The sequence below is a fragment of the Pezoporus flaviventris genome, unplaced genomic scaffold, assembly GCF_033815535.1.
Source record: "Pezoporus flaviventris isolate CSIRO_AGI_PZ_B2104156 unplaced genomic scaffold, CSIRO_AGI_Pfla_v1 ptg000007l, whole genome shotgun sequence".
Lineage (NCBI taxonomy): Eukaryota > Metazoa > Chordata > Aves > Psittaciformes > Psittacidae > Pezoporus > Pezoporus flaviventris.
This window is the reverse complement of record NW_026892555.1, coordinates 38,299,997-38,316,352: the sequence shown is the minus strand read 5'-3', so window position 1 is coordinate 38,316,352 and position 16,356 is coordinate 38,299,997. Positions and strand designations below refer to the sequence as shown.

The window sequence follows — 16,356 nt, the reverse complement described above, 5'->3', positions numbered from 1 at the left end:
GCCAACTGATGGCTGTAATCACTTTCATATTCACCAGTTCACATTGCGAAACATTGTAAGTGCCAGTCAGCTCTCTTAGGGCAGCGATTTATTCGTGTGTAGATACTACAGATCCACGTTGTGATGAAATATTAAATTGGAAACTGATTTATTGATTCTCTTTGTAGTATTGTCAATATTTCTTTTCCATTACAAATATAAAGGCCCTTGGTTTATATCAAAAACATAGTGTTTGCGGTCAGCCTGGTTGTCGTAATGTCTTGCTCTATAATCCAAATGGTAAATATAATGTTTGCTGAGAATTTCTTTTTAGGATTTCTTTAGTTGTCTTCTTTTTTTCTTTGTCTTACATTTATTTTTGGGAAACGGAAAATACCTACTTTTAAACGTAACTTGCTCTTCATCAGTTATATCAGGGGACGTGCACACACGCCTTCCCTCTGTGCTGGGGTAAACCAGCTCTGCGCTGGCGAACACACGCTCACGCGTGGCCAGTAACACCTGCGCTCCCGGTGGCGGCAGGGCCCGCCGTCCCCATGGAAACAGTGCGGTGGGCGGAGCTACCCCGGCCAGCCCCCCTCCCCGGGCGGCGGAAGTGCCTGGCGGCATTGGCCTCGCCCCGCCCCTCGCCAGCCACCGCCCTCAGAAGATGGCGGACGGGGGGGCAGGTCCTGTGCAGGAGGAAGAGGATGTATCCTCTGTGGCCCGTGGCGTCCGGAGGGATCGGCAGCCCCGGAGCAGCGGCCGCCCGCCCAGCGCACGGGATTTGCAGGTAGGCGGGTGGAAGTGGGTGTCCCGCTTCCGTGTCCCCTGGGGGGCGCCCCTGGCCTTCTCTCGGGCCGCCGCTGCGGGGAGCGCGTGGTGCGGTGGTGGTGGTTCTCGTTGCCAGTCGGGGCTGTCCCGACACAGCCCGACATTACCGGGCCTCTTTATTCGCTCTCTGTTTTTGAGGCTGGGAAGGGACGAATGTCTCTGAAAGAGGACTAGGCGCTTTAGGGAACGGTGGCTGGTCAGCGTGTGTAGTAGTCCGCTCTTCAGGACGCTAGAAGGGCTCTCCCGGCGCTTAAGTAGCTAGGTTTTAACTGTGTTCGAAGTTGTTTTGGCACTGTTATATTTCCTGGCTGTTTGGTAGGAGTGTCTTTTCCTACATGAAAATGTCAGTCTCCACAGACGTGGTGTAAGACTATGGACGTGATCTCTTCCCAGGTTTACGTTGGGAAAGTTTCAGGAGTTCAGCATAGCTCTGCATTGGTACTTAAATACTGAATTGCAGATAGTTTTAGCAGTATTCTTATTTTGTGTGTGATTTTCAGAGTGTATAAAGGTTCAACATACTTTAGCAACAATTTGGAAAACAAGTGAAAGTTTTAGTAACTGAAACTGCACCTATTTTAATCATATGTAATTAACAGGGAAAGATGGATGTAGTTTCAGCTGTGGGGCTTCCCAGAGGATATGGGCCTGCTCAAGTGAATCCAGAGGAGGCAATGAAGATGATGAGAGGGCTGGAACACCTCTCTTCAAGCCAGCAAACCACAATTGGTTCTTAATTCCAGTACAAGTTTAAATTTATTAACGTTAATGAGATGATGCTTAATATATGTGTGCATATACTCTTGCAATTTTGAATCTAATACAGGTGGAATGTAACTATTGAAGCAGGGTGAGCTGACTGACAACAGAGTACAATTTCCAAGTCACAACTACATTAAGCATTGTGTGTGGGCTTTTTTCATAAAGCAAAAAGGAAGTTCAATTTAGAGAAGTAGTTGGGATTTCTCATGTTGGTGTTCCTAATTTGCTGCTGCTGTGCATATTTTGCGTTACTTTTTGTCTTATTTCTGCCTTGTCTAGTTCTACGGTTAGACTTCTAAAAAGAGTTGTTTCCTACAGTTGGCTTTGGCAGAGTTATATGAAGATGAAGCTAAAAGGCAGGCATTGTGTCCTGACAAACCAACATCTACAAAGATCAGTAGCACAAAAGCGTCACAGAGGTAAGACATGCTCTGTACTTCAGAAATATGTTTAATAGGTACTGTTTTAGCTCACAAAACTTTGTCATACTTACTTGATCTCCTTGTTGTATAAAAAGCCACCTACAGCAGTTCATAATCCAGAATTGTGAAGCCCTGTAATAATGCATAGTCTGGGTCTTCTCAGACTGGTTTTTAAATTGTATTTATTTAGGAGCCTTTGTGCTATATGGTATTCCAAAATACTTTAAACCTACTTCAGGTAAGATAAGATGATATAAGTGAAATGCAGTGTTGGTCCTTTTTTACACAGATAAATTTCCAAATTCTATCCCAGAAAAATTACTGCAGTTCTTTGCTGCTTCAAAACTCAGCAAATCTGCAGCTTGTGTGAAACCTGACAAGGCAGCTGCTTTGAGTATTGTACTTATATAAGTACCTGATGAGACAAATACTTGAAAAATTATTAGTAGGTTCATTAGTAGGCTCCTGTGGGGTGAGAGAAATGAATTTATCTGAGTTTGGCAGGTGTAAGGTAAGCCATGTTTTTATGTCTAAATCCAACTTTTTCTGGCCTGCAGTGTTTGCAGTTCACATAGCATTTGAAGATTTAATGTAGCTTTAAATTTTTGTAAAGAAATCTTGCCAGTGTTTGGTTTCTATTTAAATAGCTCTAAAGAAGACAAGTTTTTACATCATAAGTGTCAGTGATGCTATAACAAGTCTTGTATTTGGCTTGTCTTTCAATCACTGCTGCCAAGGTAGATCTCTGTTTTAAAGGAGGTTAATCAGCAGAAAATATCTTAGTCACCAGAGCCATGCTTCAAGTGCATTTACAAATGCAAATCCTCAGGAAGAGGGATTTTAGTACATCATGTGACACTCAGAAAATAATATTTTTTGGGGTGAGTTTTTTTGTTTGTTTTGGCGAAAGCACCTACGTTGACTACTCAGCTACATTGAACACAGTTTATAAACAGATAAAGCCAAGGGCTCCATTTACCCATACATAGCATGAAGTTACAACCTCCTGCTCCAACTGAAGGAAAAGCTGCAGTACAGTATCTTAGATATTTCAGTGTGATAGCTGTTGGCAAACAGGTCTTTATTGGCAGTCATGCTGGAATGTGACTGAAAGAGATTGCTGCTATTTGCATGGTATCCAAACTGAGATTTTTTTTTTTTTTTAATAGACTTCAGTTTGCTCTCAGATGGGCAGTGTATTAATTGCAAGGAAGCATAGTGCTGCTCTTGGTCTACTTCCACAATTGCAGGTGTAAAAGAATGTCTCTGGGCCCTACTGGAACAAATGCTATATTATTAAGGTCCTTTCCAACCCTAATTATTCTATGATTCTATATATACTGTCACGTTGTCAAGTTTCCTTTGAGAAACTTGAGACCATTGGCACAAAATACAGTATTTGCTCCACAAAACCTACAATGCAACAGAGCAAGAAAATAGAAGAGATTAAAGCATTTCTAGTGCCTGTGACCCAAGTCGATAGCAATACATTTTTTTTCTGAGAAATTCATAAGAAGCAGATCCTTCACTTGGATATAGAATTACATTGTTTTATCAACACTGATACTTAAAAAAGCAATGGACTGCTCTGCTACACTTGGAAATCAAAGGAATGGTAATCAGACTGATTGACAAAATGTTAACTAGTGATTTGCCATTACTTACGTAGCAGATTGTATGTGTGTTCTTATCCCCAGGTAGTCAGCTACCACATACACATCTTGCATTAATGAATCAAGTACTGCAGGGTAAGAGCAAATATCTGTACAGCTGTTGCTGGAATTTTGCAAGCTAACAACCCTAGCTTGTCCTGTGGTAGCTTATTGATATGTTCCTATCATAAAACAGAATGCAATTCTGCATTTTGGTCATCTTTTGAAAGTCTTTATGATGTCGCCACTAAAGGTATTTTTAAAATTGTATGAAATAGAAGTAAGAGTGACTGCTTCTTAGTTTTTTAGGATCCTCATAGACAGAGACTCCAGGACCTCAAGGAAAGCCAGTGTTGACTTCACTAGGCAACTGAACTCTTGACAAAAAAAAAGCTAAAATGTGGAAACAATTTGAAGTGTAGTTATTTCTGGTAAGCTGGATTCTGAAACAGGCGTTGGGCTTGCATATTACCTGTGTTATCTGTGGGACCACCTGTGTTGTAATGTAGAATTCAGCATAATCTATGCTAGAAGAGAATAGTTCAGTTAGAAGGGACCTACAATGATCAGCTAATTCAACTGTTATTGCAAAAGTACTCTGCCATACATGTGCCCTTTTCTGCTTATTCACTGAGAAGCATTCATGGCTATGTACTTTGAAGAAAAAGACAGTATGGTGAGAACAAAAAAAAGCCTCAACAACTTGATATTCTTAGGGGTTTTTTTTGTAAAAGAAGTAGTTTCAGAAGTTAGATATGAAGTATTTGGTGAAATGCATATACCAGTGATCTTCAAATGTTTCCTTTCATTCTCTTGGCAGTCTTAAAATTGATTCTCTCAGAAGGCTGAGAAAACCGGAAAGAAGCATGAGCGATGACAAAGAAAACCAAAGGTATTTTTCAAGCAACAGATAATTTAACAGTTGTGAATGTAACTGTTTTTTTTTTTGTGACATTCACGCTTTGCCCCCTCCTGTTTTTCAAAACACAAGTGAGCTAAGTCTGTCCTGCGAAGAGCTAGTAACTACAGACATGTTATGTGGCTTATTGGAGTAAGTGTTAGGTGCACTGCTGTAGTGAAACTGTGTTTAGCAGAATCCATCTGTAGTGATCTAGAACCTGTAGGTGCCTTAACACATGGTTGTATGGATGTGAAGGTTGTAACTTGCACTTGAACTCAAAAGTTTTTTTGCATTTTTTCAAATATCCTGAATTGTTCTATGTATCCATTACTCAAATATTTGAGTACTTCCTTTCTTGAGTACAAATTCTAATTGTTTCATTATCTTACCACTATAATTCTTTTAAATCTAATAATTATTTTCCATATAAATGGCAGTTGGATAACAAATAGTGATTTATGTTTGAAGGAGAGATGATACTAAGGGATTGGCAGTTATGTTTGATCATAAGAGCAGTATGGTTGTATAGCACCTTCATGCCCAGTACTGGTTTTGGGTAATTGTAAAATATGGTGGAATCAACAGCATTTTGAAGTTGTTTGCCTGAGAGACAGTTTTACATAGATAGTTGATTTGCCTTGTCCCAAGTGGTTAAGTGAATGTCCTGGGCTCAGCAGTAGCAGTCATTTTTTTTCCTTCTTGGTAGCTGGTTTAGTGCTGTGTTTTTGGGAATGGTGCTGATAGCGCCAGTGTTTTTAGTTATTACTCAAATGTTTGGTCTGTGGCCAAGGACTTGTGAGCCTCATGCTCTGCCAGGGAGGAGGGGAAGCCGGGAAGAAGCAGAAACAGGACACCTGACCCAAACTGACCAAAGAGGTATTCCATACCACAGCACGTCATGCCCAGGATATAACTGAGAGTTACCCGGAAGGGCTAGGGAGACTGCAGGGTTGGACGAGGTATTGGTTGGGGCTCAGTCGGGTGGGGTGAGGCGAGTTATTGGTTGGCTGGTGCTGAGGTGATGTATTCTCTTCCCTTGTTACTTCCTGTATCATTATTATTACTGGTGGTAGCAGTAGTGATCTGTGTTATACTTTAGTTACTAAGCTGTTCTTATCTCAACTTGTGGGAGTTGCATTCTTTTCGATTCTCCTCTCCATCCCTCCAGGAGTAGGGGGAGGGCAAGAAGTTGGGGAGTGAGTGAACAAGCTGCGTGGCTGGGTTTAAACCACGACAGTTTCAAAGTTAAGGAAAGTAGTAGGCACTTACTTTATTAGTTATTAATGTTTCTTCTAATCAAAGAAGAAACTCAGGTTTCACCAGGTCTTGTATTTATATGCAGATTTTTGTACAGCTTCTGTTCCATTGGTATTAAGAAATTTTAGTGACTTTCTCAAGATAATCCTGAAGGAATATCTTGATTTTTGTAATCACACAGATACAGTTTTGAACACCATTATTTTTAGCTTAACCTTTCATCTTCAAGAGCTAGAGGTAAGGCTGTGTTGAAGAAAAGAACACAAATTAACTTTTGCAGCAGTATCTGCAGATTATAAAATGCCTTGAAAGGTTAATTGAATTTATTAAAACCTTCCTATTTCTGATACTGGCAGGAATGGAAGTCTACTATATCTTTAAAAGATCAAATCGTGGCACTGTTCATGTTTTTCAACAGTTTCATGCTTGTTCTGCCAAGTTGTTATTCTGTATTCTAACTAGCCCAGGCACAGGCCCATGGACAGGGACACCCCTGAGGGAATTGGTCTTTCTGGGAACAGGTGATATCCACATACATGAGGTGTATAAAGTCACAGCTGCATCAGGACTGTGTTCATGTGGCTCGTGACCTCTGGAGATGTGCTCCAGAAGGCACCATGGTAGTTACTGAAATATTTTTGGAGTATTGCTTGGGTTGCTGGGAAGGGTGGAACAAAGTGGAACATTTCTGTTATCAGAATGAAAAGGTTTGGGGCCAAATTTGAGTCTTTGTTCATTTATTATTTTCTTTTGGTGGGAAGAGGAAAATTGTGATTGTCATTTAAAGTATTGTTGCTTATGAATATCACTATTCTAAAGATTTTATTCAGGTGACTCAGAATATAGAGGATTACATATTTCTGGGGCTTCTAATAATCCAAGTAAAATTGTTGCTGAACTCTTCAAGGAAGCAAAAGAACATGGAGCTGTCCCATTAGATGAAGCCTCAAGAGCATCTGGTGATTTAAGTAAAGCTAAGGTAAAAGTTAAAAGATATTTGATCTCTTTTTACATTAGTTTCTCTTAATCTCATTTAACCACATGAGAGCAAATACACCTTTTTGTGGTCTGCAAATAGCAGAGGATTTGATCAACACAGTTGTGTATTATCTGAGCTCATATATCTTACTCTAGAAAATAAAGTGGGGAGGAACCACACAATTCCAGGGGAAATCATTATAAGTCGACCTAAACTGCAATGATTTGCTTTATTTTTAAGTAAAATTGATTCAATAAAAGCCCAAAACTGCAACTGCATCCCAAATCAAAATTTCTGTATCTCTTATCTGCTGAGTAACTACTAAAGGTAGTGGTCAGCAGCACAGTGTCCAGATGGAGATTGGTGAGGAGTGGTGTCCCTCAGGGGTCCATACTGGCACCAGTACTGTGTAATATCTTCATCAGCAACATAGTGGGATGGAGTGCACCTCAAGAGGTTTGCAGATGACACCAAACTGAGTGGTGTGGTTGACACGCCTGAGGGACAGGATGCTATCCAGAGGGATATGGACAAGCTGAAGAAGCGGGCTGATGTGAACCTCCTGAGGTTTAACAAGGCCAAGTACAAGGTCCAGTGTATATTCGGACTAGATATAAGAATATTTTATGATGAGGGTGGTGGAACACTGGAACAAGGTGCCTAGAAAGCATTCAGTCTGAATGGAAACATTCAGTCTGGTTGAATGAGCTCTGAGCAATGTTTTCTAGTTGAAGATGTCCCTGCTCATTGCAGGGAGGTTGGGCTAGCTGACTTTAAAGGTCCCTTCCATTCCAAGCTATTCTGTGATTCTAATGTTTGAAAAAGCGTGCAGATTAGAAACTGAAACTTATCACACACTCAACCTGCTTAGCCTGATTATGGTTACTAGATACAATTTTCCACACAGAAGATACACAGGTTAGAACAGTGCTTTTTATCACAGAAGCAAGCTTACTGATGTTTTGGTTTGGTTTTTGTTGTCGTTTGTGCGTAGGTAAGAATTTTAATAAACTCACATATTTATTTCAATAAGCTTTTTTGTATATTTTTTCCAGTCATTTTCTGGTGGTGGATATAGATTGGGTGACTCATCACAAAAGCACTCAGAATACATATATGGAGAAAATCAAGATGTAAGTAAAATTCTGAATAGCAGGAAACAATCTCCAACAGATGTCTGCTTAATCATGTTTACAGCTTGAAAGGCCAGTATTACTGTAACTCCGTCTATGAGGAAAAATGAATATCTAAATATTAGATAAGTGTGAAGTGGAAATTGTTAAAGTGTCCACAGGGGACAAATGTTCATTGGAAATCCCTAAGGCTTCCATTATGGAATTTTCTGACATAAATTTGGAGTTCTTAGCAGACATTCCTTTCAGATACTTCCTTCAACTGTTGTTCTGCATTCTGTTAGCTATGTTAACATTTTAATTCGCTTAGGTTACGAATTTTTTCTTTTGCTTGCGAAGTAGCCAGTCTCAAACTGGAGGGCATAGATTGGTTCTAGGAATGGTGAAGCAAAAGGTGAAGGCCTTTTGAAAGCTGCCTGGCCTTTCTTTACTCTCGCATAAAAAGCAGGAAGTGAGGGAGAGGGTGGGTGAAAATAAAGTTCTCTACACTTTGCCATTTGTATGAATGGCTAGAACAAATGTTAAGCTTACCTAGAAACAAACCCAAGAAATGAATAAGACCAGAGAATGTAGTTCAGGCTGGGGGGTGCTGTCATGCCACACCAGGAGTTTAACTAATCCTTTTAAGTAATAGCCAGCTGTACTAAGCCAGAGGTCTGTTGCAGTTGGGTTACAATACCTGGGACAGGGATAGTTTTCTAAGGGAAGGTCAGCTTTACTGGCTAGGAAAGCCTAGTTGTGTTGGACTGCAAGACAGTTGCAGGGAAGAGAGGTGCAGGCTCTGAAGGTGAAAAGCTCTGGCTGGACATACAGACATGCAGCAAAGTAAGAAGGCAGTGAAGGAGGCTGGTTTGCAGGATTCTCGGTGTTTGAGCCAGCTGTATTGGAGCTTACCATGTAACAATTTGAGGAATGAGTAATTTTCACTGTAACTGATGTATCAGCAGTAATTTGTAGTTTTGTGGTTTGATTTATTAATTTATCAACAAGAAATTTTCACTTGTTTTGAAAGTAATTGGAATGATGTGAAAATCACTGCACAGTCAGTGCATGATCTGTTATGTCATGGCAACAGATTAAGAGATTCTTTTCCCCAAGTATAAAAGTGATCTGCTTTTTTTTTAAAGGATTCTAACGATAGTTACAGTGCAGTGCTCTGTTATTTTGTCATCTTGTTTGTGATCTGCTACAAAGTCTGTTAAGTATAGATAAAATAATGTATAAATGATCTGTATGAAATTAAAATACTGTATTTGTCTCCACTTTTTTTGTTTCACTGTTTTTGCTTCACAGGTTCAAATATTGCTGAAACTATGGAGGAATGGCTTCAGTTTAGATGATGGCGAGTTGAGATCCTATTCAGACCCAACAAATGCTCAGTTTCTTGAGTCTGTTAAAAGAGGGTAAGCTAAAATGGCAACTTTTTTTAGGCATGTCTTTGAAATGAATTGAGGAAAAATGCCTTCTCCACATGTTTATAATTATTAGAAGTTCCAAGCTTCTTTTCTGCCTGCACCCATAAAATACATTCTGTATGTGTCATCAGATGCATAGGGCATTTAAAAATTCAGCAATCTTTGCTTCCTTCTTGTGATTTAATTCTGAATGCTACTTATTACAGACAGCTTCTAGTTTCACATGTTAGCACATTCTAGATTTTGACTCTGAGTATGTTCTAGGTTTGACTGTCAGTTTGCTGATATTTTTTTCTTCCCTTAGGATGAAATCAATTCATAAACCAATTGGAGGTCTGATTTTCAAAGTAAAGTTACTATTAGTATCAACTCATTGTACTGCGTAAAGTTTGTCATTTCAGTTCAGCATGTAATTGGGAAACTTTTATTTTTGTAATGAAGGGAAATTCCTGTGGAACTGCAGCGACTTGTTCATGGTGGCCAGGTTAATTTGGATATGGAAGACCACCAAGAACAGGAATATGTGAAGCCTAGACTACGATTTAAAGCTTTCAGTGGTGAAGGGCAAAAGCTTGGAAGGTAAAAAGCACTAGGTTTTCTGTTCTGTGTTTGTGTGCTATTTCAAAAGCTGGATTTAATCAATTAGAAGACTAGAGAAACCAATCAGATCACAAAAGTGATAGAAAATTATTTTGTGCCACAAGTCTCAGCCCTGATTTCAGAGTCACACAGTAATCACGGAAGTTATATATATATATCTTAGTCCTCTGTTGAAGCCGTTCACAGATTTGATAGATGCTTTCTACTTTGTTGTGAGTGTGGCATTTATCTGCCTGTTCTTGCATATGATTTTGCCTATATATATGTGGCTGATGCTTGACAATGTGGATATAAAGCATGTTTGTACAGTCTTGTAAATGTCACTGATTATTAGTATACAAGGTAAGTCTCTTGGGTTTAAGAAAGAAATAATTTGATAAACTACTTTTTTTTTTTTATTTGATCCAAAATAAACGTGCAATAAATTGTATCAAAATCTCTCAAGTTTTACCAAGATTTGATTGAAATTTCAAAGGATGCTGCAAAAACTCCTAATGTGTATTACTTCAATTAAACTGATAAGTAATGTGCCAAAAGTCATTCCTGTGACTGAACAGTTCAGGCTGCTTTGTCCAGAAGTGCATCTCTGTTCATCTTAAATTGGTCAGTAAGAGTAAACTGTAATGTAACCTCAACTCTGCCAATCGTAAGCTTTTATCACATAATGATCATAGACTTTAAAATGTCTTTTTCAGCTGACTTGATATTAGCTGTTGAATAGTAAATACTACCTGCATTTATTCTTGTGATATGTTTGGTTGCCAAAAAAGGGTATTACTCATGCGCTTCTGCAAATAATCAGTAGAATAAAAAGGTGGTAGGCACTGATAGGGATGATGTAGGGAACAGTTGCATGTGATAAGTTCTTCCACCTGAGCACTTGCTCAGATTATTAAAGAAAACGGGAAGAGAGGAGGTTTCTATGTAACAAAGTGTGCACACCTGTTTTGTGGTATTTTTGGTTCGGTAGCTGATGAAGTCTCAGATATGTGAGCAATGAAAGGAGTAGCCAAATCTCTTATGTCCAAACAGATTTATATTGGTTTTATACTAAATGTAGAAAAATTCCACGCTTACTTTGCCAATTACCTGTTAATACCATTTGTGCTCGGAAAGGGTGGGGGATGTCCAGAATCATAGAGTAGTGATCCTGAAAGCAATTACTAAAGCAGTTTGGGTCAGTTAAGTGAACTTATTGTCCATGATTATTTTTTAGTATGCCAGGTGGTGCAATATACAAGTCTTGCTATCAAAGAGTGTCATTTCAAGCTCTGTCAGCATATACAAAAGGTAGTTTTGTTTGTACTTGATTACCTGTTTAAAATAAGATGTAATGATATGCATGGTTATGAGAAAAATCTTGCAGTCATTGACAAGAAACTACAAAAGCATTATTTGTGTGTTTATTAGGAAAGCAGTGTTTATACTTGGTTCAGATAACTTTGAGAGAATTTTCGTTGCTCATTTGTACTAGCTATGTGTAGTAATCCTTCAGTGATAAAGACAGCTGAAGCATTACTCAGTTCTGGTTTGACTCCATTAATATATCTGGTTTGTTATGTTGTATTTTGTTTTGTTTTTCCCAATTATTTAGCCTTACACCTGAAATAGTCAGCACACCTTCTTCTCCAGAGGAGGAGGAAAAATCCATTCTTGATGCACCTGTTTTGATTGATGATTCCATGCCAGCAACTAAAATTCAGATTAGATTAGCAGATGGAAGCCGACTAATACAAAGATTTAACCAAACACACAGGTAAATTGATCCTGCTTCAGTGCAGCTAACCATAACTATTTTCATAAGTCTGTGTTTTGTCGTTAAATGAATATCTGCAAAACATCAAACAGAAGAAAATACTGCTCCACTGAAATGTGTAGCTCTGGTTTGCTTTCATAACATAAATGTACTGCTAAATTGCTGTCAAAGCAAAATTCTGTACTTGGAAAACACAAGATATTTGATAACTGCAAAGTCAGACTTTTATGAACAGTTATGTCCTGTGATCTGTAAGGACATGGTACCAGCCATAAGTGTTCTCAGGTGACTAAAATCTGAACAGCCTTGCTATGTATGTCATCTCAGCCCTGGGCCCTTCCTGGGAGGAGCATGTGGCTGACTCAGGTGACACTGTGAAAGCACTTTCTTGCAAGGTATGGAGTATAGTCTCAATTGGAAGATAGTCCATGCTACAGGCAGAGAAATCCTGTGGCCCATAATCAAGAGCTCCATCTTTCTACCTCTTAAGACTGACTAAACGTAACATGAGTTACATGTGTAGGCTGCAGCCCATAGGTAGAAGGGTATATGGACTTCACATGCTCATTTGCAATTCTGGCTTGTGGGCTGGACAGAACACTGAGAACCAGCTTTTGTTTTGGATGGTCATCTCCTAGGAATTGGCAGCATTTGAACCTGGTGAATTTTTAGATCTGTTAGTAGGTTGTTGATTAGAGTTTGCCATCAGTTTTATTGACACTATTGGCACATTGCCACAAATGGTGTTGGCCAACCCTATTTATTTGCCTCAAAGGTTGTGTTAGAGCAAGGTTCTGCAAAGCTCTGCTTTGCGCTGCATGGTCAAGAGACCTTTGGGCAGAGGGCAGAGATTTGGGCAGTAGTTCCACCCATGCTTCACAGCAAGCAGGTTCAAGCCAGCCCTGATCTGAAATCTGCACCTGCACCACTGTGTTATAATACAGCTTGAATCCTGCAATGGAGGTGGTCTTATGTACCCAATTCCATGTTAATATTTATACATGGAGAGTTCACCTGTTTCCTTCTTTTCTGGCTCACAATAAGGGCAGAGCCAATATGCAGCTTTCCTCACCTGACAACATACACAGACCACCTAAAATGAAGCAATTTTAGCGGAGATGCCAGTAGGGAGGAATCTACTGCAATAGTTTTTCGTATTTGGCACATATATATACATATATACCTGATACTGTATGCTGATAGTATAGGCCCAGACCCTTTCTTCATAGCACCTGCTGGAGAAGCAACTTAGGTAAGCACTAGGGCTTCCTGACATGTTTTCTTCTGTCTGCGTGAAAGGGTAGAAGTGGCAAACTTCTCAGTAACATCTGTAACCAAGAGTGTGTTGACAGAAGCTTGGATGTGAATCTTTTTATCCTTGCCATGTGCATGATCAAAATCAGCTACTAAAGTGCATTGCGTGTGTCATAAGCCTTGAAGACTGATAGAAAGTTGAAGTCCCTATTTCTTTGGCTGCAGTATATCTCCCTAGCTACTAGTTACAATAGATCTTCAAGGATTTATTCTCAGCTTACTGGTTTAGGAGAAAACCCTTAAATTTCCATTTATCTCTAAAATCTTATTTCTCATTCATGTCTTATAAACCAAAAATTACTCTTGTTATACTGTTGATGTGATTGTTTTATGAGCTATTGTTCAGAAGTTTGGTGCAGAGTTAAAGTAGGGTAAACTTCTTACTACTAAAGTGCATTAATAGGTTCTCTCTGCTTTCTCATCCCTCACCATGTATTTTAAGATTCCTCCTCCCATTAATAATTTAGCCTTTTTGGAAGATACTAATTGAGAGTGGAATTTTTGACAGTTGGTATTGAAATTACTTGACTTTCTGTGTTAACTATCAGTTTGCTATATAGTTTTATGTTACAAGTTTTATTTGTTATTTGAGAGAAAGCAACATTCATTTTCATTTTTCATTATTTTCATAAAAGGAGCAAAAAGTTCTAGGCTACAACCTGTTTCAAATGGAAATGTAAAATCAGTAGGAAATATTGAATAGTCTGTTAGAAGGTTTTGTATTCTCTCATCATCTTAATGTTCAGAAAAAACTGCCAAAATGGAATCATACCCAGTTTTCATGTCCATATCCTTTCCACAGGATTAAGCATATTCGAGATTTCATTATCCAGTCCCGTCCAGCTTTTGCAACAACTGATTTTGTTCTTGTGACTACCTTTCCAAATAAAGAGCTAACAGATGAAAGCCTGACACTACAAGAAGCAGATATACTTAACACTGTGATTCTTCAGCAATTAAAGTAATTGTACACTTGTTGGTGCAATAGTGGGGGGGGAGCATGCTGTATTGTCATACAATGTTTCCAACAGATAAAGAAAAGGAAAGATCAGTGTTTTCTTATCCCCTCTTCCATGGATCAGCTTTTTGGGTTTCATGTCTTCCAGTAGTAAGGTATCTAACTTTAATTTCTGAGTATTGTTCAACCTTTTTTTTAGTGTTAAAATTAAGCTTCCCTTTGTTAGTATGTTTCAAACCACATCTTGTACTAAATGTGAAATGAGAGATGACTTTATGACTCTTCCACTATTTTCGGGGGTGGGGAGAAGCATTTTTCTGAAGGGGACATTATCTTTAATACAGTTGGTAAGATTTGCACTATGGAAATGTATTATGCTGCATTGACAAACAGCCATTTGAAGACTTAGACTGTGGGTGGTGTTTACCTTCCAAGATGTATTAATACTAAGGTGTTCTATTTAATAGGTGGAGAGATAATTAATGCTCTAATATAATTTTTTATATATTCTGTTTGTATTGTTTCATGGTGCAGTATAATATTTATATTCTAGTTTTTATGTAATTTTCTCTGTAGCATATGAGTGAATCAGTTCAGGAGATGCAAACCTCAGCTATTGCAGACTGTCATAGATTGCTCGCATTTGTATTCTGGTTGTTCTACTTGTGGTGAAAATAGGTATGACTTTTTTTTCTTCTTGAGGTTAGAAAGTGGGATACACCACTGTCATCTGGTGTATCCCATTTCACCACTGGGGAAATGCTGTGATTTAAATTTCATGAGAGTAGGCCTATGGTCACTTTGAACCTGAATATGCAGTTGAACCCTGTGCAGCTACATAAACGGTTACTTAAATAACCCCAAATGAAAAAAAAACACCCAGGTGCACACAGAACTTGTTTGTGCTGTCACATGCATACACAAAAGTAGATGTGTTAATTGGTCATGTATTTTTGACCTGAATTTCAGGTCTTTATATTTGGACTTCTGGCCAGAGGCATTTTTTAATATTCAGTGGGGGTTTGGTTGTATGGTTTTCACTATACTTTTTTGGAAGCTGCATAATTAAACCCCTTAATCTTTGAAATTCTATATTTTTTCAAATAACATGGCCCTGCACTGCAGTATGCAGGTAGGAGTCTTATGCTGTGGGCAAACTGGCTGCTGTGCTTTAGTAGTATGCAGTTTTATAGTATTCATGGCTTTATATCAGATGAGTGGATCTCACTGAAGGAGGGTAAATGGGCTGTATCTCTTGTACAATATGTGTTAAAAATGCTGTTTTCACTGATTATTTTATTCTGAAAATATTTATTTATGCTAAGCTTATAATTGCTCAGTATATCTGGTTAATTTACATTTTTTTACCTCAAAGTAAATCTTTGAAAGAGTAAATTTTAAACATGCAATTGTATTTGAAGTATTTTGTTTTGTAATCTGAATATCTGCATGATTTTAATCATAATTCTTTTCATGTGCTAAGTAATTAAAGCTTTAAACAAAAAATACTATGGGCAATGCTTACTGTTTTCTTTGCATTTTATGTTGTGTTGAAGTGATGATTGTATTGCATGGCAAGTATTTAAGCCTAAATGGAATGGATGTTTACTTTGCCTGTATTTTATACACTAACACTTCTCTGTGAATGCAAGGGCAAAGTCAGTGTTGTGGTATCAATCTTGGGCAGTTTGTGTTTTGGGCATATTTCAGTTCAGAATATAGGTAAAGTTACATTGCTTACTACTTCTGAAGACTATTATTAATTAAACTGAATTATGAAGGACAGTGGTTAACTAAATTGTTTCCTCTCTGCCCCCCCCCCCCCCTTATTATGCCAAAACCCACAACTATATATTATCATCATCTGTTTGTTTCACATAGCTGGTAGATTTTAGTGTTCAGTAGCAGCTGAGAGTAACTGGGGTCCCAGTAGTTGACATTATTTTGTGAAGCACTAAGAAAATGTATCAATGTATGTGTTTAAATATTTCACTACTTCTTTGTACTTTAAACCTGATAGAATCTGTGTCTCGTAATTGAATGTCATACCTTTTGTTAACATTAAATTCTCACTCACATAGCCAACATCTTGGCATTTTTGGCATAAACCAGTTATTTGAGTACAGACCTAAGTGGATACACAGTTAAGACTTACCACAAGGGAGAAAGTTGCTGAGAGACTAAAAGAAGGGAGAAGGAACCTTGCTAGAGGATGATGATCTTTCCCTCGCAACAAGGCTGCTGAGCTTCTAAGGAATTCCTCTTAGCTTCCATGAAATACAGTTAATCCTGTCACTTGCTTTTGTGAGCAGTTTATGAAAGGTGCAGGCTTCACCTCTGCTTGTCCTTCCTAGAAATCCTTTATCACACAATACTCAAATAATGCAAAACTGA

General features: G+C 38.5%; 1 protein-coding gene across 1 annotated transcript; it reads left to right on the top strand.

The window, feature by feature from the left end:
- The first annotated feature begins 604 nt into the window (after window positions 1-604).
- Window positions 605-15,470, top strand: UBXN2B (UBX domain protein 2B). Its single transcript, XM_061448434.1, has 9 exons — window positions 605-772; window positions 1,894-1,994; window positions 4,470-4,541; window positions 6,627-6,786; window positions 7,842-7,919; window positions 9,213-9,322; window positions 9,776-9,913; window positions 11,529-11,690; window positions 13,807-15,470. Exons 1-9 carry the CDS (start codon window positions 650-652, stop codon window positions 13,967-13,969), a joined length of 1,107 nt encoding a protein of 368 aa, XP_061304418.1. The 5' UTR covers window positions 605-649; the 3' UTR covers window positions 13,970-15,470.
- Window positions 15,471-16,356: the final 886 nt, after the last annotated feature.